The sequence below is a fragment of the Alligator mississippiensis genome, chromosome 10, assembly GCF_030867095.1.
Source record: "Alligator mississippiensis isolate rAllMis1 chromosome 10, rAllMis1, whole genome shotgun sequence".
NCBI lineage: Eukaryota > Metazoa > Chordata > Crocodylia > Alligatoridae > Alligator > Alligator mississippiensis.
In genome coordinates this window covers 16,887,511-16,911,524 of record NC_081833.1, presented here as the reverse complement: position 1 = coordinate 16,911,524, position 24,014 = coordinate 16,887,511, and the positions used below count along the sequence as shown (strand labels likewise).

At 49.5% G+C, this 24,014-nt stretch overlaps 1 protein-coding gene and 1 gene segment (V, D, J or C); both read left to right on the top strand.

Annotated features, from left to right (window-relative positions):
- The first annotated feature begins 697 nt into the window (after positions 1-697).
- LOC132243486 (immunoglobulin lambda-1 light chain-like) lies at positions 698-11,264 on the top strand. The gene is made up of 3 exons (XM_059713284.1): positions 698-743; positions 826-1,152; positions 10,918-11,264. The coding sequence occupies exons 1-3, from the start codon at positions 698-700 to the stop codon at positions 11,262-11,264; spliced, it is 720 nt and encodes a 239-aa protein (XP_059569267.1).
- Positions 11,265-14,371: 3,107 nt separating this feature from the next.
- LOC132243485 (immunoglobulin lambda variable 3-1-like) lies at positions 14,372-22,001 on the top strand. The segment is given in 2 exon segments: positions 14,372-14,663; positions 21,673-22,001. Coding segments are annotated over 2 exon segments (375 nt in total).
- The last annotated feature ends 2,013 nt before the right edge of the window (positions 22,002-24,014 follow it).

Here is a 24,014-nt window from a genome sequence, read left to right as displayed (position 1 = left end):
TGCCCCATGAGGTTTCTCCAGCAACTAGATCATTGCTCCAGCCTGTAAGGACGCCTGTACAGGAGCAGAGACTGCTCCATTTAGCTGTAATTCCAGCACCTCACATCAGACTTGATCAATAATTACTGCAGCTCATCAAGCACGCTTCAGATGAAACACCCCCACTGTCATATTGAAGCCTGGGGATGCTGATACGCAAGATGCTTTGGGTGCTTTAATCAGAGCAGCTCTTGGAGCCACTCTAATTAAAGCACCCCCGCCCCGCTCTTGGGGCACGTGTGTCAACACCCTAATCTCCCCGTAATCAGAGCAGGAGTTTCTGACTGGAAACACTTCCAGAGGCCTGTGCAAGGGCTCTGGGTGTGCAAATGGGCAGCAGGGGGGCCTGGCTGTGGGGTTTTTATAATATCTCCTTGTAAAAAAACCAGGGCAGTTTCCTTAGGTCCTCCTTCCTCACTTGAGTGACCACAATATGGGCTGACACCAGTGCACATGGGAGGAGCACGGGGCGCAGAGTCCCTCCCTTCTCCTCCGGGGTTTTCTCATCAGCAGGAATAAGGTGCCAGCAGCAGCCAGTGAGCAGAGGGCAGATTTACATGAAGGGGCCGATCTCAGCTTTGGGCATTTAAAGAGACTTGAATGGTCCCAGCCAGCGACTGGTTTCCTTGAGGAGGCAGAGCTGGTCTGGATTTCCGCCATGGCCTTGGCCCCGCTCCTCCTCGTATTGCTCATGTGCTGCTCAGGTGCTGAAATGGGGGTTTTGTGGCTGCCTGCAGGTCTCAATACGAGGGGTTATTTAATCCTGTGTGTTCTCTCTTGTTCCAGGTTGTCTTGCTCAGACCGCGCCAACTCAGCTGCCTTCGGTGTCCGTCTCTCCCGGACAAACTGCTACGATCACCTGTACAGGGAGTAGCATTGGTAGCTACGGAGCAAATTGGTACCAACAGAAACCTGGGAGTGGCCCCGTCCTCGTTATGGACTATGATAATGACAGACCCTCCGGTATCTCGGACCAGTTCTCTGGTTCCAAGTCCGGTAACACGGCCACATTGACCATCACTGGAGTCCAAGCCAAGGATGAGACTGATTATTACTGCAGCGCTTATGATAGTGGCAGTAGCTCTCCACACAGTGACACAGTGCAATGGGGAAGTGCGACACAAACCTCTTTTTACACAGGGAGCGGGTTGCACTGTTTCTTTAGTGATCGTTCCTGTCAGAAAGGGGACATGTGAGAAATGAGAGTGATTTCAATCAACCCTGAATCCTTTCCAGCCACCAAAGGATTTGTCTTCTCACTCACTTCCTTGGAGGTCTGGGTACACAGGATGATTGTCCAAGAAGATTATCCTGGAAGGAGGGGGAGAGAGGCTGGGAGAAGGGTGAAAGTTGAAAGAAGGAGGATTCACCTTCCTGCCTTCAAAACAGTTGTGAAAGAAAGCAATGTGATCCACTGTGGCCTGGTTCCACGTCACTACGGACACTGCTGCTTGTTCAGATGTTGACTTCCTCCCAGTGTGACCATCTTTTGAAAATGGAAAAGTGGGGGACATGCCTCCCCACAACCCGACACCTGGGAGCCAAACCATGTGGAGCCCGTGGGGTGTGAGAGAACATGTGGGCTGCCCCTGTGGGGCACTTTGGTCCCCTCTCTGTTGCACTCCTCTCAGCAGCCTCTCAGCCCAGTAGGTGAGACATGCCATGGACAGGCCAAGAGACTCAGCGGTGCCACCACTGCTGGAACCGCCACACGGGAACCGCCACGCCAGTAGGAACACGTGGCACAACTCCATGATGCCACCACCCCACTACTGCCAGTTAGAAAGGGGATACCTTGCCATGGTGGCACAGCTGGGGCAGGGCTCTGGTGGTGGTGAAAGTGGTGATGCTGGCACCGCGCCTGCCCACCTTGCTCAACTCTCCCATGCCAGGCCCCACCTGCTGGACCATGAAAACTTCAGGAGAGGGCAGGAGGATGGAGAGCCAACAGTGGTGCCATGCACAAACATTGGGGCGCATGCCTTCCCATGCCCCCCTTCCTGGGAGTGCATGCATCAGCAGGGAGCCAGCCCCCCCCCCCTCCCCCCCACAGTCCCCCAGATTAGCCACCCATGGCTCCATGCCTCTCTCTGGCCAGCCCTGCAGACACTCATCCCCCCCGCAGCATCTGAACATCCTCGGTGACTCCTGCATCACAGCTGGCACACAGACATGGTTGACATTTCCCTTTCTCTACATGGCTGTCGCATGGTTTTGTGGTTGTTCCCCTCGCACACGGACCTGCCTCCCTCCAAACCAGCCTTCGCTGGATTTCCCATCCCCACCTCTCCATTCTCAGCAATGATCCGTCCCTTTGCTCTTTTTCTTTCCTTGGAGCCGTGGCATTTCTAGCCACACCTCAGAAATGTCCCATGTTTTGCCCCGGAGGAGTGGGCTTTTTTGATTAAGTGGGCATCAGGGTGTCCTGGGCGGTGGGAGAGAAAACTAAAGGAAAACGCACCTAGTTCTTTTGCATTTTGCTACACAGAGAAACCTCTGGCCTGGCTCTCCCCGCACTAACTCCAGCTTCACACCAGTTTCCTTTCTTAACTAGAAAGGCCACAATCCTGGTTCACACCAGCAGGAGTAGGAGGAGAATAGGACCCTAAATCTCCCCCTTCTCCCCATGGCTTTTCTAATCTGAGGGAGGGAAATGTGAGCAGCAGCCAGTGAGCAGAGGGCAGTTTTGCCTGAAGGGGCTGGTCTCAACTCTGAGGGTATAAGGGAGTCTTGGAGGATCCCAGACCAACACCAATCTGCTTGAGGGGTCTGCACTTGTTTGGATTGCTGCCATGGCCTGGGCCCCTCTCCTCCTCACTCTGCTCACGTGTGCCCAAGTGCTGTGATGGGTTGTATTTTCCCCTTTGCTTCCTGCAGATCATGACGCTCATAGATTCGAATCAACATTGTCATTTCATTGCTTTGTGCTCTCCTCCTGCTCCAGGTTCTCTTGCCCAGTACGCGATGACTTAGCCACCTTCAGTGCCCCTCTCTCCAGGGCAAACATCCAAAATCTTCTGCACAGGAAGAAATGTTGGTAGCTACGATGTGAGCTGGTACCAACAGAAACCTGGCAGTGTCCCCCTGCTTATTATGCATCATAACAGCAACAGACCCTCTGGCATTTCAGACTGATTCTCAGGTCCCAAGCCTGGTAGCACAGCCACTTTGGCCATCAGTGGGATCCAAGCCCAGGACAAGGCTGATTATTACTGTGCTGTTTATGATTGTGACAGCAATGCTATTCACAGTGATACAGAGCAATGGGGATGAGAGGCCCAAACCTGCTGTTATAAAGGGAATGAGTCACACTGTCTCTTTAGTGAGGGCTGCCATCAGAAATTGAGAATTAAGATCCCCTGGGAGGAGGTGGTGGGAGCAGCTGGCTGGGGCTGGGCAGGGCTGGGTAGGGGCGCATGGCGAGCAGCTTCTGAGTATGTAACTCACTGAACAATTACAAATGACTCCTGCATTATTATTTTCAGAAAAATACTAGTGTTTTTGCCCTTCTCCTCCTGCCACTTGGACAGATACTCCCAGTTTCCATAGGAGAAATATCAACACTGAGGAATTAATACTGAATAAATGCCAAGAACTGCACATTATGCTTCAGCTGAGGCTGACCCAGCCCTGATGAGAACCCCACTCACATCTTCTTCCCTGTCTGATACTGATCCATTTTTAGTCCCAACAGTGCTGTTGTCCACCCAACTGTACATCCGCTCACAGTAATTGTACCCAACCCATGTGTCTCTAGGTAACTTAGACAAAGCCCTGTGGGACTGTATCAAAAGCTAAGATCCAAACACCATATTTTTGCACATACGCATGCCCCAAATATAATATACACCTTGTTTTTCAAAGGCATTATGAAAATGTTTACTGTCCCCAGAGTTATGGGAGGAGGGACAGAGCCTGATCTTCAGATGATTTACCCTCCCTTTCCTGCTTAACTAAAACCCTAGCTGCTCCCGAAGGCTCATCTCCATGCATAGACCCGTGATCCTGAAAAGAGCTAATGAGCTGTGAAATGAGAAAAGTCACTAGAAGACCTAGCAGACAGCAACATGCCCCTCACATAATTTATCTTCATTAGTGATCAGGCTAATCACACTGTGGTCCCCCAAATCCTCCTTTTCCCCATTTTTGGAGAGTGTATGTAGGTGAGCTCGTCTCCAGTTTTCTTCCATCACACCATACATGAGCGAGGGACTTCAACAGCACATTAGCAAGGGGTAGATCTGTATGAAGGGGCCAGTGTCAGGTCTCGGGCTTTGAGAGACTCAGACAGTCCTGGGTGAAGACTGAGATTTCTGAATGCACTGATGAGAGGTGTTTTTTGTTGAATATATTAATGAAAAATAATGCATAGCTTTGTTTTATGTTCATAATACTAATACATTCAGTGCTTGCCTACTAGCGACCTCCTCACTGTTCCCAGAGCAATCTGCCTACACAGCTGTCTGACTGCTTTGGGAGAAGTTATGGTGAGGTTCAGGACAGGAACCACAGGTGATTTTTGAAACACTCTCAGACCTTCATAACAGTGATGGGAATCTTGGTGCCCACCCTGCTGCTGTGCAACCCAACAGTTCACTTGTCTCCATTGCATAAAGTTCTCAAATGGGAATCAGCAGACAAGGTTCCTTGGGTGAATTTGATATCTTTTATTAGACCAACCCAAATAGTTGGAGAATATTTATTAAGCAAGCTTTTGGGTTCACAAACCCTTCGTCAGGCTAAGGAGGTTTCAGCAGTTGGTGTATGCTCTTCCTGGATGGGATGAAAAGTAAAGAAGCCAGAGGCTAGGCTGGGCTGGGCTGGGCTGGGCTGGGCTGGGCTGGGCTGGGGAGTCAGTTGCCAGGCAGATTGTAATGTATCAAAAATCCAATGTCTATGTTTAGTCCCTGATCTCTAGTATCTAGGAGGTTGATGAAATGGAGCTCATAGGCTCATCTCTGGGAAGTGTTGTGTAAGTTTCCCTTGAGGATCAGGACTGAGAGATTGGAGGGAGAGTGGCCACCCTGTGAGAAATGTGCCTCCACAGGTAATTGGGTATTTCTGTCTTTGATAGATTTCCGGTGTGCGTTCATTCTGGTGCGCAGTTGTTGTTTGGTCTCTCCTACATATCTTCCATCAGGGCATTTGGTGCATTGGATGAGGTATATAACATTTCTGGAGGTGCAGCTGTAAGATCCTGGGATGCTGATGGCTCTGTTGTGGGGTGTAGTAATTGTGGGGGTGGTGGAGATGTGTTGGCAGGTTTTGCATTTCTTGTCCTGGCACAGTCTGGATCCTTTCGGGTGTTCTGGGCTTGAGGAAGTTTGCTTCTGGTGATGAGGTTGGCGAGGTTCGGTGCTCGTTTGAAGGCTAGGATGGGTGGCTCTGGGATGATCTTTTTAAGAATAGGGTCTCTGTCTAGTACGGGTTGCAATTTTTTGAGGATTTTCCGTACAGGTTCAGGGGAGGGGTGATAGGTCATAACCAGCGGTATGAGATTTTCTTCTGTACTGCAACAGTTCTTCACGTGGTATCCAGGTGGCTCTTTCAAACGTGCGATCTCTTTCTCTGGATGAGTGTCCTTGCTGGGTGAAAGCCTTTTTAAGATTGATGAGATGGCAATCCCAGGTGTTCTCTTCAGTACAGATGCGGTGGTATCTGAGGGCTTGGCTGTATACCACAGCTTTTTTGGTGTGTTTAGGGTGATTGCTGGTTCTGTGCAGATATGTATGTTGGTCTGTGGGTTTCTTGTATACTGTGGTCTGTATTTTACCCTTCTGGATGCTGATCATTGTGTCTAAAAAGGGGATGTTGGTGCTGGAGTATTCTAGAGAAAGTCGGATGGAGGGATGGTGATTGTTGAATTTCTGGTGGAACTCAATCAGAGATTGCAGGTTCTCAGTCCAAATGATGAAGATGTCCTCGATGTATCTTAAGTATAGCAAGGGTTTGATGGTGCAGTTCTTGAGGAAGTCTTCTTCCAGGTGGCTCATAAAAAGGTTGGCATACTGTGGGGCCATTTTAGTGCCCATAGCTGTTCCCATCATCTGGAGGAAGTGTTGATTATTAAAAGTGAAATTGTTGTGTGTGAGGTTGAAGTGTATAAGGTCAGTAATATCTTTGGGCCTGTATTCTGAGTTGTAATCTTGTTCCTGTAGATATGTAAGGCAGGCATGGATGCCATCCTGGTGTGGGATGTTGGTACATAGGCTGGTAACGTCCATGGTAGCTAGGAGTGTGTTGCTGGGAAGGTGTTCTATGTTTTTTAAGTTTCCGTAGAAAGTCTGTAGTGTCTTGTACAAAACTTGCTCTGTGGGTGGCAAGCGGATTCAACAAAACCTGATATTAACTCAGTTAGGGTCCCATGGTTGGATATGATAGGTCTGCCAGGGTTCCCTTGTTTGTGGATTTTAGGAAGCATGTAAAAAGTCCCCAGGTTAGGTAGTGGGGGGATCAAGGTCTGTAGTTTTTCTTGTAGTCTTGATGGAAATGATTTGATGGTATTGTTGAGTTTTTTGGTGAAAAGGGGAGTAGGATCTTCTTGTAGTTCTTTGTAGTAGGTGGTGTCAGAGAGCTGTCTGTTGGCTTCCATTATGTAATCCTCACGGTTTAGGATGACTATGGCTCCTCCTTTATCTGCTGGTTTTATTACTATTTGGTGGTTGGATCTTAGAGATTCTATGGCCTTTTTCTCTGGTAGAGAGAGGTTGTGGTGGTGGCGTGTGTTGCTGATTATTTCATTGTTCATTCTTTCCCTGAAGCAGTCAATGTAACGGTCAAGGTTAGGGTGTCGTCCACTGCGAGGTGTCCAATCTGATGTTTTTTGGGGCTTTTTGGCATTGATCCTTTCCTGTATGTTGTCAGAGGATGAGTTGTTGTTGGGATTGGGTTCAGTTTGGTCGTGGAAATATTCTTTGAGGCGCAGGCATCAGAAGAATTCTTCTAGTTCTCCACATTGAAGTATTTTGTTAGGGTATTTTTTTGGACAGAAATTTAGGCCTTTAGAAAGGACAGATTTTTTCAGTTTTGGTAAGCGTGTGTGTGGAGAGATGGATAATATTTGTGGGTTGGTTGCTGCTTTCAGTTTCATCGAGTCTGAGGTTGGAATGCTGTAAGGTGTTGGTGTTGTTCCTCTGATGGTTGTTTTGTGGCTGGGGAGCTAGTTCTTGGAGTAATTTGTTCCATTTCTTCTTTTTATGTAGGATGAATGCTGTAGAAAGTTTTTCGTAGTCTCTTTGTATCCACTGTATATTGTCAGGGAACATGGGAATCAGCAGTTCACACCAGGCAGGAGCCTATTTCCCAAGAGAAGGCTCCAAATGTTTCTTGAAAGTGTCTGGAGTAAGTGCTTGCACCACCTGTGTGGGGAGTCTGTTCCAGGCCTTGGGAGCTTGGACAGTAAAGAAGTTATTCTTTATGTCCAGCCTAAAATAGTCTTCCAGGAGTTTGTGACTGTTGGACCTTATCATTCCCTGGGGTGCTCCCCAAGATCCTGATGCACACCCCTTATATACTTGTAGACTGCCACCGGGTCAACCCTGAGCCTGTGCTTTTCCAGGCTGAAGAGTCCCATAGCTTGCAGCCGCTCTTCATAAGGCCTGTTCTCTTGCCCTCTGATCATGCGCATGGCTCTCCTCTGGACTCTTTCAAGCTTCTCCACATCCTTCCTAAGTTGTGAAACCCAGAATTAGATGCAGTACTCCAGCTGCGGCCTCACCAATGCCAAGTGCAGCGGGAGGATGACATCCTGGGTCTTGGTCAAGATGCATCGGTAGATGCAAGCCAGAGTTTTGTTCACTTTGCCAGCTGCAGTATTACATTGGTGGCTCATATTCATCTTGTGGTCTATTGTGACCCCCAAGTCTCTTTCTGTCATGGTGCTAGTGAGTGTAGCTTTGCCAAGTCTGTAAGTGTAATGCGGGTTTTTACTCCCAAGGTGGAGCAACTTGCATTTCTCCCTATTGAATGCCATCAGGTTTTCAGCCACCCACCTTGCAAGCCTATTGAGGTCGGCCTGAATCACCAGCCTATCCTCAAGCGTGGACACTTTTCCCCAAAGTTTGGTGTCGTCATCGAACTTGGGCAGTCTGCTTTTGACACCAGTGTCCAGATAGTTTATAACGACATTAAGAGTACAGGTCCAAGAGCAGAGCTTTGGGGGACACCACTGGGGACTGAGCGCCATGGTGATTCAGTTCTATCAACTACCGCTCTCTGGGTCCGACCTCGGAGCCAGTTCCCCGGGCATCGGACTGTGGAGTAGTCGAGGCCGCAGTTGCCCAATTTTTCCATGAGGGCATCATGGGACACCAGGTCCCAGGCTTTTTTAAGGTCCAAATATGTGATGTTAACCTCTTGATATGTTACCTGGCCATAGAAAGAAATGGGATTGGTCAAACAAGACCTTCCCGCAACAAACCCATGCTGGCTATCCCTCAGGATGTTGCCTTCTGTTAGCCTATCAAGAATGGTTTCTTTGCTATTTTTTTCCAAAATTTTCCCAGGGATTGAGGTCAAACTGATTGGTATTGATGACATTTTCTCCTCTACTAACCCCAGAGCCTTGCACCCCTCCAGACCTGAACAATATCCTGTTCTCAGGTCCTACAAGGACACACTGCCTCACCTCTGTAAGTGCTGGTCAGATCCAGAATTGTTTGGACAGTTCAGTCATCAGCAGGGCCTGGACTAAGGTCACTCAAGGCATGAGGGCAGCCTCTGAGGAGTGATGTGTCAGGTCCCAGTATCCCACCTGAGCAGCCTCTGGTAGCTCTGCTGCATTTAAGCAAGGGCTGGAGAGGAACCTCCATGCTGGTGACCATTGTCTGATCATCAGTGATTCCCAGATCACAGCTCATGCACAGACACGGTTGACATTTCCCTTTCCCTACATGTCTGTCGCATGGTGTTGTGTTTGTTTAGCCACCTTGCAGACGAGAGACCAGCAGCAGGCCCAGGTGGAATCCATGTAGCACGTAGCAATGCCCTGGGTATGTTAACGTTTACAGAGAAGAAAATGGTGAGGGGAGGCAAGGTCAAATTAAGGAACCAGGGGATCATGTTCATTATTAGACATGATGGTGCTCATCAGGGCAAGACCTGGTGGCAACTGTAACGGATGCCAGCACAAGGAGCTCTTCACTCAGCATCCATCAAGGCAGAGACACGGCTCATTGGCTCTTGTAAGAAAAGTGAAGGTTAGATGTTGCTGGGAGAAGATTTATACTGAGATATTTTCATTTTACTTTAGGAAATCTCTGTCCTCCTTCAGGACATTACCCCAAAACAGATCCATCATTGCTATTATCATCGTCCTCCTCTCCTGTATGCCTCAGGTTCCTCACTGTTCTTGTTCTCTCCCGGGGTCTCTACAGCTTAAGCAACAGGTTGGGCGCAGGAATAAAGCAAGTGTAGTGAGATGTGGGTCCTCTCAAGCCCCATGGAACGCATCCTGCAACAGCTTTCACTCCCAGGAGATTCCCAGATGGCTCCTCACTAAGGATGTCCACCCACATCCTGCTACTTGGATGATGAGCAATTAGGAGCAGGGACTGTCTGTCTGGCTTGTGTCTACACAGCACCAGGCATCGAGTGGTTGTATCCATGGCTGGGGTCCCTGAGTCCCATGGGCATTATAAATAATACTCATAATGGTTCATGCTAATGTCATGTGAACTTCCCTCCCTGGGGATGCAACCCAGTGGAGACAGCCTGCACAGCACATGCCAGCTAGCCAGGTTATAGGGCACAGACAGGTGCAAGAGTGAGCTGCGGAGGGACAAAGTAGGGGGCTGGATTGGGTCCCCATGAGATGAGGCAGGGCAGTAGATCCCCCAGAAGTGTCTTTCCTCACCGCTCCACCTCCCAGCCACCCCAGCAAGCATGACCTATGGCCAAGCATGACCCTGCAAGCCCCTATCCCAAATCTCAGTTCATTTAAACATGAGACCTCCTTTAATATACTTATCTTTATTTTTTCCTCCTCCCAGCACCCTACAGGTGGGGATGTGATTAATCCTGGGAAACTGGAGCACTTCAACTTGGGCAGCACATGCGTGGGGAGTGGCCACACATTAATGGTGCAGGAGCTGGGTTATGTGGATCAGAGATAATCCTCCCCTGGGGTGGTAATATTTTGAGTGTCAAAGCAAGTGCTTAAAAACCACTTGAAGGTGTTAACATGAGGACAGTCCAAGGGTGAAGACCTCCAGGAGCCACCCAAGATTACAGTGGAACAAGGCCCGATCACTGACCAACATTTGGGCAGCTCGAAGTGTAACATGCAACAGGGCCCAAAGGTTCCCATGTGCAGTGCCAATGCTGATGAGATACTTTTAAACAGATGGTGTTAATGACCCTTTTATGTCCATAGGGTCCCTGTAGGATTCAGTGACTCACAACACGTCCTTTGCTCTAGCATGATTATGAATTATTAAATATTAGAAAGTGCACAGCCAGCATCCAGTTATCACTGACACCATCTGAGTAACACTCTGACATCAGTAAAATTACCTTCAGTTTTACACCAGACTATAGGGGGAAGAAGGAGGTTCAGAGTTCCTCATCTGAGAGCCTGTCAGATGGGTGAGTGTGGTACGTTTATAGGAGCCAGTGAGAGGGAAGCAGATTTGCATGAAGGGGCTGTTCTCAGCTCTGTTGGATTTAAAAAGGAGTCAAATTGTCTCAGCCAGACACCAGTGAGACACACTGGTCGGGATTCCCACCATGGCCTGGGTCCCACTCCTTGTTACAGTGCTCACATCTTGCTCAGGTGTTATAATGTGTTTGGTTTCTCACCTGTCTGACTAGAGATCTTGACACCTGGGGTTGAAGTCAGACCAAGTCTTTCTATGAACTTATGTTGTTCTTCTCTTCTAGGTTCCCTGGCCCTGTACGTGATGACACAGTCACCTGTGGTGTCCATCTCACCAGGACAAACTGCTGAACTGACCTGCACAGGGAGAAATGTTGGTACCTACGTGAGTTGGTACCACCAGAAACTTGGCAGTGCCCCTGTGCTGTTTATATATGAGAATACCAAGCGACCCTCCAGCATCCCTGACCGATTCTCTGGTGCCAGATCTGGGAACACGGCCACGTTGTCCATCACTGGAGTCCAGGCCCAGGACGAGGCTGATTATTACTGTTTTGCTTATGATAAAGACAGCAGCACTCCTCACAGTGACACAGAGCAATGGGGAAGTGAGACACAAACCTGCTGCTAGCTAAAGGGATGGACGATAACAGCAGTCTTTCCCCTGGTAGCTCAGAAGTCAAATTCTCATTTGCTCCAGGGGCATCTGCCTATAGCATAGGAATTTTATGAGAGACTAGGAAATTGCCCATCAAGAATGACAGGTGGAGGGGCAGCTGGGATGCAGCCCCCTGTCTGGCCCTACACCCACCGCCCCCACCTCCCCCCTGTGGGTCCTTATCCATCCCCGCTCTACCCCCATCCCCCTCCTGGTGCTTTGGGTCGAACCCCACTCCCCTCTTCCCACTGCTTAGGGTCCAACCCACTCCCCCCCCACCCTGCCTCACCATGTCCGGCCTGACCCCGCTCCCCACCGCCCCCTGCCTCTTCGGTCTGGCCCCGCTCCCTCCTCCACTGCCGCTTCGGGTCTGACCCAGCTCAACCCTCCCCCTCCCCTCGCTGCTTCAGGTCCAGCCCCACTCCCCCTCTCCCCCACACTCCCCACCCTCCCTCCTGCTGCTTCGGTCCGGCCCTACTCCCTACTGCTTCAGGTCCGACCCCACTCCCCCTCTCTCCGCCGCTACTTTGGGTCCAGCCCCACTCCCCCCCTGCCGCTTTGGGTCCAGCTTCACTCCCCCCAACTCACCCCACTGCTCCGGGTCTGCCTGACCCACATCTGCCTGCCTCCCCGCTGCCATCCCTCCCTCCCTGCCCACCACCTCCCCCTCCCTGCTGGCTCTTTCGGGAGGCCTCAGGACTGGGTGGCAGGGGAGCGTTGCCACCATGATCCCACCCTTCACCCTCAGGCAGGAAGGTGTGGGGAATTCCTGCTGCTCAGGCGGCCAGAGTGTGTTCCCCATCGCCAAACTTCCCAAGCAGTGGTGCAAACTTGGGCCCGCGCAGCCCTGGTTGCCCAGCCAATCACCGCCTACCCTTTCAGCGGCACTTGTGCAGTTGGCCAGAAGCTTTATGGACAGACAGACAGACAGACAGACTAAGCCTTTTATTATATAAGAATTTTGTAGCTGGTGAGGTGCGGGGAATGGCAGATAGCTGAAGGAAGAACCTCTCTTCTGGTTTCCCCAGTGCTCATCAAACACATACACACCATGCTCCTTTATAATAGCACACTGCAGCTTTAGTTAGCTTCTGTCCTTTCCCATCTGCCATCTGTCCCTTCTCTGCATTCCCTTGTTTCTGTGTGGGTGAACTGCGCGGAGGAGAAAGAGTTGTCAATAGGGGGAATGCAAGGGAACTCAGTCATGGATCTGAGCAAAACTCTGAGAAATCCTACAAACTCCATCAGCTCTTCAAAGATTACTATGGATGTCCTCAACCACTCTCCCTCCTGCTGACAGTGGCTTAATAGCAGGGATGGGACCTTGAACTGTGTGAAAGCCTGCCCTGAATGATGTCCAAGAGAACTGCCCTTGCACCAACCCTTCAGCCTCCAGCTGTGATCCCATGGGGTAAGTCACCTCTGAGAGTGCATATGTACCTCTGGGCTCAGCTTTGGGGGTTTAAGAAAGCAGGTCTCTAAAAGAGATCAGTTTGCTTGAGGAAACCAAGCTGGTCTTCATTCCCACCATGACCTGGGGCCCTCTTCCCCTTGAAGTATTCACGTGCAGATCAGGAGCTGTGCAGGGTATTTTTTCTACCTTCCTTGGTGAAAGGCTCATGAAATGGCTTTGATCCAGGTGATGGAAGCAAAGCAGCACACTCCATATTTGAGCTCCTACTCAGACAAAACATGGATCTGTGAAACTTGGAACAAACAAGCCATGTCGCTCTTGAATTGGACTTGACCGCCACAAACAGATTCATCACACAGCTGACTAGACCTCTTTCATGTACACCACGATACAGAAGATGGATGGTTGCCTACCAAAAAAAAAAGAGATGCTTGTGTTCTGTGACCTCTTTCTCCCTGGCTCGGCTGGTTGCTGCAAGTTGTGCTACCTTGGAGGTTACATTTTATACATTTTTCTGATCATTGTTCTCTTTCTTTCCAACTTCTCAGGCCCACTGCATCCTGACCAGGAGAAAAGAGAAATTTTGCTTTGAATAGGAGGGATAGATATTACTGTGGTAATTACTGATGGGCTTTTGGAGACAGTGTCCCATAGAATTGTATAGCAGCCAGGTATTGACTGTCTCTCTTGTCCACCTGGTGTCCACGGAAGCAATGGTGGAAAAGCTCCCTTTGCTGCTGACCCTGGTGGCATCAGGCCCTTCCACCTACAATTTTTGGTCAACTGAACTCTCAAAATCTCCAAGGAAATCTAACTGCAATCCCTTGGGTTGTACCAGGTTTGTCTGGAAGCCGGGATCCCCAGTGATTCCTCCCTGGAGACACTGGTTGGTCCAGCTTTGCTGAGAGATATCACAGATTTCAGCTGCACCCCAGAAACATCAGGAAAGGGGAGATTCCAGTTGGTTTCTCAATCGCTTCCCAGCCTGATGAACAGTAGCTGTTTGTGTTCCTCTCTCACAGCCCCACATGCCCGCCAGAGAAAAACACTCTCCATTCAGAAACAACCTGCACTATGGGAAGATGGGAAGACTATCCATTACCATAGTGTCTATAAACACCAATGGGAAATCTTTACCCATTAGGTGTCCAGGAAGAAGAATAGTCCCTGGCTGGTTCCAAGGATATCTCTGGTACAAGCTGTACAGACCACCCGGGATTTGTTTGCCTTATGGGGGCTTTTCAGATGTGCTCTGAAATCTCCTGTTTGTCACACACCCCCAAGGAAAGTCCTCCCGACAGTACTGATGATCAGCCTTGGATGGCTCTTCCCCTCAAAATACCTCAGGCTCCTTACAAAAATGAATGACTTTAGTTTTGCAACCCCCATGGAAAGCACTTCTAAGGGCCCTGCCTTGGGAGGATGAGCAACAAAAGTATGAGAGCCCCTTGTGCTGCACAAACACCGCCCACCAGATATGGAAAGATCACAACACCCTCATCCCTAGCAGAAGTGAATATAAAAAAAGGAATAAGAAGAAGAGCACAGAAATAACATCTACTCAAAATCTCATGTTTCCTCTTGTTTAATTTTAACCTCCAAAAGGAAAAAGGAGCAAACACTTCCGGGGACTTCGGGAAAGGTGCTTAGAAACCTGAGGGATGGTCGTGGAAAATTCTATACCTCCAATTTTACACCATAGTAGGGCAGGGAAGAATGAGGCCACGGGTCTCTCATCTGTGTCCATGGCCCTGTCAGATGGGCGTGTGTGGTGTGTTTACAGGAGCCAGTGAATGGGAAGTAGATTTGTATGAAGGCACCGTTCTCAGCTTTGGGGCTTTAAGGAGGAATCGGGATGTCTCTGCCAGGAACATGTTGGCCTCAGGAAGCCGAGCTGGTCTGAAGTCTTGCCATGGCCTGGACCCCTCTCCTGCTTGTGGTGCTCGCATACTGCTCAGGTGATACGGTGGGTTTGGGTTTTCACTTGGCTGCCTGCAGATCTTGGTAACTGGGGTTCAAGTCAATATTGCATCTTTTTATCCACACATTTTCTTCTTCCCTTCCAGGCTATCTTGCCCAGTATGTGATGACTCCGTCACCTTCAGTGTCTGTCTCTCCAGGACAAACTGCTAAAATCACCTGCACCAGAAGAAATGTTGGTGGCCATGTGTAGTGGTGTCAACAGAAACCTGGCAGTGCCCAAGTGCTGATTATATATGAAACTACCAAGTGACCCTTCAGCATCTCTGACAGATTCTCCAGTGCCAGATCTGGGACCACAGCCACATTGATCATCACTGGAGTCCAGGCCCAGGATGAAGCTGTTTATTACTGTCAGGCATGGCATAGTGACAGCAGTGCTCGTCACAGTGACACAAGACAATGGGGAAGGGAGACACAAAGCTGCTGCTCCAGAAGGCGATGGGTCACATTGTTGACTTTTTTTTTTTTTTAGCAAAAGCTCTTGTCAGAAATGGAAGTAGTGTTCATAATGAGATTGACAATGAGAATGATCCCAATCAACCCTGAAATGTTTCCTGTCAGCTCAGGGACAATTTAGCATTCTGTCCAGGATTGTCTGTGTACAGAGTAAGACTTTTATAAGAGACTTTGCAGTGGGGGAGGGAAAGAGGAAGGGAGATATTTGAAAGAAGAACCTTTGTCTTCTGTCTCCCAGAGTGCTGATCTAACACACAGACCAGTGCTCCTTTAAAATAGCCCTCGCATCAGCTCTAGATGGCCTCTCTTCTTGCTCATCTACAATCTGGCCCTTCTTCTCTTTCTTCTGTTTCTGTGTGGGTGAACTGGGATAAGGATGGATTAATATTCCCTCAATATTGAGACTGTAAGTGCACTCAAAGATGGATCAGACTGAGATTCCTATGAAACCTACAGATTCCAAAAGATCCTTAAAGATCAGTCCAGTTCATTGATCCCTGTGGATGCCCTGAACCATTTCCCCATCTGCCAATAGTGGCTAAATAGCAGGGATGGGACCTTGAACTGTGTATAAAAACTTGCCCCAAATGATGTCCCAGGGGACACTTCTAAGGGATCACCATCAGCCTGGCCAAGCAGAGTTCCATAAGGACCAGCTCCGGATGCTTCAAGTGCTGTTCCCATTGCTCTGAGAAGATTATAATATCATCTATATATGCAACAGCATAGGCATGATGGGGAGCTAGGAGTCAGTCCATCAACCTTTGGAAGGAATCTGCGGCACTGTGCAACTGAAAGCGCATTCGTGTAAATAGAACCAAACCCAATGGCGTTCCAAAGGCCTTTTCCACTTTATCCACTGCCCCCATCAGTTTATGCCAATATGCCTTTGTGAACTGTAGCATTGTTATGAACTGTGCTTGCCCAATTCATTCAAGAATTTCCTTGATGTGGGGCATGGGGAAGTCACCAAAGGTAGAGACCGAATGAACCTTCCGAAAGTCGGTACGCAGTCTTATGGCCCCATCAGACTTTGGGCTATTATCAGGAGACTTTGCCATGGGCTGCAAAACTCCTCGATAATACCTTGTCTCAACATCTGATCTAACTCATCCCATACTGGCCTCTATAGGTGCCTCAGGAGGTGCCTCCAGGACCTACTTTCCGGCTTACCCTTAATGGCCCTTGCCAGTTGGATAGTAGCCGAGTAATATTTACTGGGTAGCAGTGCCAGCGCTCAGTCTCCCACATGGAATTCCCTTTCTCTCTTTCGCCTGTCATTGGTATTCTTTCTGTCATGCCTGACTCCTTGCCAGGTTATCCCTGACAACCTGCCATACACATTCTAGATGATCTCTTAATTCTGAGACCTGATGTGGCCCTCGTGTGCTCGCCAGCGCTAGCTTTCTCCAGCCCTCACATACCACATCCAACTCTCCCCTGGGATGATGGCCATGTGTGAGTTCAAATGGGGAGCAGTCCATGAGGCCTGTAGCATCTCTCCGACTGCAAATCATAAGGGAGGCATATACAGCTCCCACTTCCTTGTGTCTCCCTGTATGCAAGTTCTCATCATATTTTTCAAGGGCCAATTAAAATATTCCACCAGACCATTCGTCTGGAGATGATATGTCGAGGTCCACAGCTGCTTAATCTTTAGAGTCTCATAGACATCTCTCAATATGCTGAACACAAAACTAGTCCCTTGGTCTGTCAAAATCTCGTGGGGTATTCTCATTCAAGAGATCGATTTGCTCAATTCCACAAGTTTTGCCTGTCAGCAGATAGAGGTGCAGAGTCGCAGAACCCCTGCACCGATCTCCTCGACAGCTGGCAGACTTCATGGCCTCAGCAGGGGCTAGCAGGCCTGCAGCTGTCACCCTGCTGCGCCTTCACACACACAGTGTCACCCATGTCACAAGTTTTGCTTGTCTGCAGCTTGAGGGGCAATTTTCCTCCAACCCCTGAACCTATCTCCTTGAAGCTTGGCAGGCTTTGTGGCCACAGCAGTGGATAGCACACCTGCGGTTTTCACCCCGCTGTGGTGTAACACAAACACGTGACATGAGTTTTGCTTTCAGAAATGTGGGATGCATTTTCCTCTGAACCCCTGCACCGATCTCCTGGAAACTTGGTAGACTTCATGCTGTCTCCAGAGGCTACTACTCCTGCAAGTTTCATCTGAATCAGCAAAAAGACAACAAAGGTATAGATATTTAATTAATTCCCCATTATACCCTATGGCCGAATCTCCGAAACAAAGCATGAAACCGATTCAGAGCTCCGAATCCAATCGCTGGCATTCGAATTGCTCAATCCAAACCCGAATTGAATAGTTCCCTACTTGCACAGCCCTATTAGCTATTCCTATTTCACAGACAAGGTGAAAGATAGGTTTTTTGTTCAGCTGGACTAGAGGGGGTCAGCCCCTCTCCCTTCTGCAGCGACAAGGATATTGAAATGGGTAGTGGACTGGACTATCATTATAAGTGGAAACACCAGGGGGCAAGCCTTACCCATAAATTGTCAAAAAGGACGAAGTCTGTTTCTGTTCCAGTGACCATCCATGGTACAAGCTGCACAGAGCCAGGAGTATATCTGGGTGAACTGTGAATGATTTACATTTTCCAGCACACATGAAAAGCAGATTCAAAGGCCTATCCATGCATAAGATACAGACACACAGAGCTGTGACAGCCCCTCGTGAGGCAGGAGTGCCTGCTAACAAAATGCAGGAGTGTGACACCAGCCTTGCCCCTGACACAAGTGAATGTAAAAGAAAAAAATAACACAAAGAGCAGAGATATTAAACCCATCCACAGAGATATTGGTTACCCATTTCCATTTTAATTTTAAAAAGGGCAAAACACCACAGTCTCTTCTTGGGACTCTGTTATTGTGTGAATTTGAAAGGGAAGGCAGCACTCAGTTATTGTAACAGAAAACCGTAAGATCCCATCCTTGTTTTATACATAAAAAAAAATGAGGTTTACAAAAACCTGGCTTCAATCATAGCTCAGGTCTGTGCCCTGGGGAATAAAAGACAGCTTTTTCTCCTAGTTCCTCGTGCACTCACATCATGTACAGACCAGGCTTTTTAGAAAACAGCTCATGTTCCAGCTCCTCTCGCTTCCTTCTAATCTAAACTCTGTCCATACCCCTGGTTTTTCCCCATTCCCGTTTTTCTGTTGGAGCACAGGGATGAGAAGAGAGGGTTGTGAATAGGTGGAAGGTAAGTGCTGTCAGGCATGGATCAGCACAAGACTAGTAACAAAACTTGAACATAGCTATGCATTCTTCCAAAATTATACTTTCTAGTGATGCCTTGAATCATTTTTCTAAATACTCAGAGAGGCTGAATGCCAGCGGCGTGAATGTGAGATCAGAGTAATGCCTCACATGTTTTGAAGTCCAATAGACCTTCTCTTAGAAGAGACCCAAGTCTATCTCATCTGTCATCCCAAGGACACAGTCGCCCCTTAGGGAATGGATCCCTGTTGAGCAGAGGGTGAGCCCTTTGGGTTCTGGCTCCCAGCAGTGCCGGTGTGTAGATAACCAGCACCCAGGGCTGTGGTTTATTCCCTACAGGATGGTACTGTCACAGCAGGAGCCTCCTGTGGAAACACTGACTGTGGTCTTGGCAGGGCAGCACCTGTTTCCCTGGAAGACAAAGTTTCCCCAGAGCAGGACCAGTGATGCTGGGATATTCTGTGAATGATCCGTTTATGGCTGTAGCGACCCTGGAGGATTTGGGGACTCTGCAAGGCAGCCTTTCCCCTTAGAAACACTTGGCTAACTGTTAGAAGTTACACAGGCAGGGTCTGACTGTGCTCTCATTGACTCCCTCTGTATAGCACTCTGATGATGCTAACACCAGTGAAGTTACCTCCAGTTTTACATCAAAGTAGAGAGGGAAGAATGAGGCCAAGCCCTTCACGTGTCTATCCCTGTCAGATGGATGCATGTGGGTCTTTAGCAGCCAGTGAGCCGGGAGCAGATTTGCATGAAGGGGCTATTCTCAGCTCTAGGCTTTAAGAATGAGTCAGAGGGTCCCAGCCGAGACCTGCTTGCTTCAGGAAGTCGAGCTGGTCTGTATTCCCACCATGGCCAGTGCCCCGCTCCACCTTGCAGCGCTCAGGTACTGCATTGCATTCCGTTTCTCCCCTGGCAGCCAGAAGATTATGGTAAGTGAGATACAAGTCAGGAGTGAGTCTTTCTATTTGTAAATATTTTTCTGCCCTTCCAGGTTCCCTTGCCCACTATGTGATGACTGAAGCATCTTCAGTGTCCACCTCCCCAGGACAAACCCCTAACCTCACCTGCACGGGAAGAAATGTTGGTAACTATGTACAGTGGTTTTCACAGAAACCTGGCAGTGCCCCTGTGCTGTTTATATATGGCAACAGCAACAGATCATCCAGCATCCCTGACCTATTCTCTGGTGCCAGATCTGCTAACACAGCTGTGTTGACCATCACTGGAGTGCAGGCCCAAGATGAGGCTGATTATTACTGCTTCGCTTATGAAAAAGTCAGCAGCTCTTCTCACAGTGACAGTGTGATGGAGAAGAGAGACACAAACCTGTTTCTCTGAAAGGGAATGGGTCTCTTTTGTTTTTAAATGAGAGCTCTTGTCCTAAATGGGAGAAGTGTGGGTAATGAGATGAATAAAAGGTGAATTATTATATCCAATAAGATATCATATTTATTGTACAGAAAAGGAAATTGAGACCCCCATGATATATCCTTGGGCACAGTATTGAGCATATCTGTGCTGGGGCTGGGAATCCAAACTTTGTCTTCTGGCTCACACCGAGCTCCTCTAACACACGTACCAGACTTCCTTTAAAATAGCCCTCACTGGTACTTTGGTTCACACCTCTTGTCTCCCAACTACAGTTTGGCCATTCTTCTCCTCCTTTCATTTCTACATGGGTGAAATGGGCTGAGGAGAGAGGGTCGTCAATAGAGGGAATGTACATGTACTCAGACATGGATCAGATCAAGACTCCTATGAATCTCATTGACTTCTATAGACTCTCCAAAGATCTGTCCAATGTATGGATGTCTCTGGCAATGCCCTGAACCATTTTCCCATCTGCTGATAGAGGCTGAACAGCCAAGATGGTGCATGACCTTATATATATGGTGTATGAAAGCCTACAAGGATGCCATTCAATAGAAGTCCCCAGGAACTGGTCATCTCCAGCCTGTGATCCCATAGTGCAAATTGCCTCTCAGGGCATATATCTGCTTCTGGATCCATCAAGACTTTCCCCAGGTCCTGTCAGCTGACACTTGGCAGGGGGTTCCTGGGAGGACCCTTTCTGGGGGCTCTCTAAGGTTGTTCAACTGGTTCCTGCTCCTTTCATTGTCAGTATGTTGGGGCAGTGACTATTTTCTAGTCTCTTTATAAAGCAGGAAGAACAGTGGGGTCATGCCTATGATGGGGGTCCCTGAGACACAGCAGTAATATAAATCAGGGCTGTTGAACTGGCAGCCCCCAGGCTTCCCCCTGCCACTGCTGCCCTAATTGCCCCAGCTGAGGTCTCCGGGCTCTTCCTCCTCAGTGGGCAGGATGGTGTATTATAGTGTGGTACAGAGCAGGCTGCATGGCCAGGGGGGCTACAGCACAGTACAAGAGGGGATCAGTGTACGAGGAGGTGAGACGGTCTGTACTGCACTGATGTAGCCGCTGCTGTGCAGCTCCCAGCTGCTAAGAAGTTGCACACCCCTGACACAAATAATACCTCAAATGGCTCTTGATGAGCCCAGTCTATCTGGGGACCTGGTCTCACAGAGTAAACTAGTTCAAACTGAGTCCTGAGCTGCCCCTTCTTCTGCCCCGGCTGTGCTACGAGTCCACGAGGCAGTGGCGAACGTCACCGCTCACTGAGCAGGTCTGTCTCAAAGCATCAGTGCTTTATGTCTCCATCTCTCACTTCTGCCCCATGAGGTTTCTCCAGCAACTAGATCATTGTTCCAGCCTGTAATCTCCCTTGTAGTTAGACCAGGAGGTTCTGACTGGAAACATTTCAGGAGGCCTGTGGAAGGTTTCTGGATGCAAAAATGGGCAGCAGGGGGTCCTGGCTTTGGGGTTTTTATATTATCTCCTTGTAAAGCAAACAGGGCAGTTTCCCCAGGTCTTCTGTCCTCACTTGAGTAGCCACAATATGGGCTGACACCAATGAACATGGAAGGAGCACAGGCCGCAGAGTCCCTCCCTTCTCCTCCGGGGTTTTCTAATCAGCAGGAATAAGGTGCCAGCAGCAGCCAGTGAGCAGAGGGCAGATTTACATGAAGGGGCCGATCTCAGCTGTGGAGAGTTAAAGAGACTTGTATGGTCCCAGCCAGTGACTGGTTTCCTTGAGGAGGCAGAGCTGGTCTGGATTTCCACCATGGCCTTGGCCCCACTTCTCGTATTCCTTGCATGCTGCTCAGGTGCTGAAATGGGGGTTTAGTCCCCTGGCTGCCTGCAGATCTCGATACGAGGGGTTATTTCATGCCTTTGTGTTCTCTCTTGTTCCAGGTTCTATTGCTGAGAGCATGACAACTCAGCCGCCTTCGGTGTCCGTCTGTCCCGGACAAACTGCTACACTCACCTGCACAGCAAATACCATTAGTGGTTTCGGAGCAAGTTGGTACCAACAGAAACCTGGGAGTGCCCCCCTGATCATTATGGGCAATGATAATAAGAGACCTTCCGGTATCTTGAACCGGTTCTCTGGTTCCAAGTCTGAGAACACGGCCACATTGACCATCACTGGAGTCCAAGCCGAGGACGAAGCTGATTACTACTGCTTTGCTCTTGTTGGTGGCACTACTACTCCACACAATGACAGTGCAATGGGGAAGTGAGACAGAAACCTCCTGTTACAAAGGGAGCGGGTCGCACTGTTCCTTTAGTGATCGTTCCTGTCAGAAAGGGGAAATGAGAGTGATTCCAATCAACCCTGAATCCCTTCCAGCCACTGGAGCATTTGCCTTCTCACTCACTTCCTTGGAGGTCTGGGTACACAGGATGATTGTCCTAGAAGCTTTTCCGGGAGAGAGGGGCTGGGAGAAGTGTGATAGTTGAAAGAAGGAGAATTCACCTTCCAGCCTTCAAAACAATTGTGAAAGAAAGAAATGTGATCCACTGTGGCCTGGTTCCATGTCGCTACAGTCACCCACTGCTTGTTCAGATGTTGACTCTCTCCTAGGATGACCACCTTATGAAAATTCAACAGCGGGACACATGCCTGCCCCTTGCTTCCCCCTGCCCCCTGCCCCTTGATCCCCCTGCGGTGGGCAGCATGGCCAGCGCTGAGTGCAGAGGAGCCAGTGGGGGTGGGGGAACATGCAGGCTGCCCCTCCAGGGCTCAGGGGTCCCCACTCTATTGTCCTTCCCCTGGAGGCCACTGTAGCCCAGCAGGTATGACCTGGCACAGGTTGCCCAGTGCTGCTGCTACCGCTGGACCACCATAGCGAGACCCCCCCCCCGTCCACCCTGCAGCAACAGGTGGCGCAACTCCACACTGCTAGGCAAACAGGAGGCACCTCACCAGGGTGGCACAGGTAGTGTAAGGCCCTGGCTGTGGTGGCAGCTGTGGCGGTGGCATCAAACTTCCCCACCTTGCTCCACCTTCCCACACCACATCCTGCCTGCTGGGCCATGGAGACCTCAGGGGAGGGCAGAAGGGTGGGGAGCCCATACCAGGCAGCCCATCTCTGCTCCCCCATGCACAAACCTGAGGGGTACATGCCTCCCCATGCCCCCTCGCTGGCAGTGCTTGCACTAGCACCATCCCCAGACTAGCCACCTGTAGCCAGCCCCGCAGCCATTCATTCCCATGCTAAATCAGCCAAATCAAGTCCAAATCCATAAGTCAGTCCAGAAGCATAAGTGGCCCAACAGCCAGCAAACATCCTCCACCCCCACCAGGGGCTTCAGATATTTCCATAGTCTTTTGGGAGGCATCCTACATGCAAGCCCAAGCCTGGAGACTTGGGGTTCAGATGCACCCACATTTCACCTGGCCTCAGTCATATGGCCACAGAAGCAAGCTAGGGAGAAGCCTCCCATTTCCCTAAAGTGGGCTTTAATCCCCAACACCTCGGCGGGTGCTAAACCACGCCAGAACAGTTATCCTGGGGGAGTGCTTAAGGAGAACTGCCTTCATGGACTGAGATACATGGTGTTTCCCCTGCCAGGAGCAGCCTCCCTGCAGCCTGCTGGAGCACCCCATGTGCTCACACTTACTGGGGTCTCTGCAGGTATCAGGCCGGGGAGCTGGACCTCAGAGGTGAAAGCTCCCACGCGGACAGTACCTGCATGGAAATAGTAATGGGATCTGCCATCTGAAACCTGAGCCCGTTGCAGCCTGAGGAAGGGCTCAGCCTCGTCTGGCAAGTAGAGGGGGTAAAAAACTCTCAAGGAAAATGGAAAGCAATGACTAGGTAAACAGGTAGAAGGATGTGCAAAATCAAACCAAAGCAGGTTCTTTCCAGTGAAGCCCTTATTTGAGTCCAGAGCAAATTTCAGAAGGATTTGGAGCACTAATGAATTCTCCTGTCTTTTTATTATATGTTAAAGATTACACACCTATTCACTGGTGGCTTTTCCTAACACACACAAAGGGGGAGATCCATTCTTCACCTCTGTGTGCAAAACTGTCCATGTGGCAGGGGCCGTCGAGGGAATGGACTGTACTGAAGATCACGAATGTAGGTACTTCAATTGGGAGCTGATGTCATTGTGTGCTCTGTCCATTTTGAAGGCAAGAATTTCCCAGTCGTTCTCACTGAACCGGTCCTGAGGTTTCTTTGTGGAGAAGCCTTGAGGATTTTGGCATGCCGCACGGACGGCTTTCTTGAAGCTGTCACTTTTCT

Coding starts and splice junctions, on each gene's coding strand:
- LOC132243486 (XM_059713284.1), top strand. CDS start 698: ATGGCCTTGGCCCCGCTCCTCCTCGTATTGCTCATGTGCTGCTCAG. Junction 744..825: donor ATTGCTCATGTGCTGCTCAG/GTGCTGAAATGG, acceptor CTCTTGTTCCAG/GTTGTCTTGCTCAGACCGCG. Junction 1,153..10,917: donor TGACACAGTGCAATGGGGAA/GTGCGACACAAA, acceptor CTTCTCTTCTAG/GTTCCCTGGCCCTGTACGTG.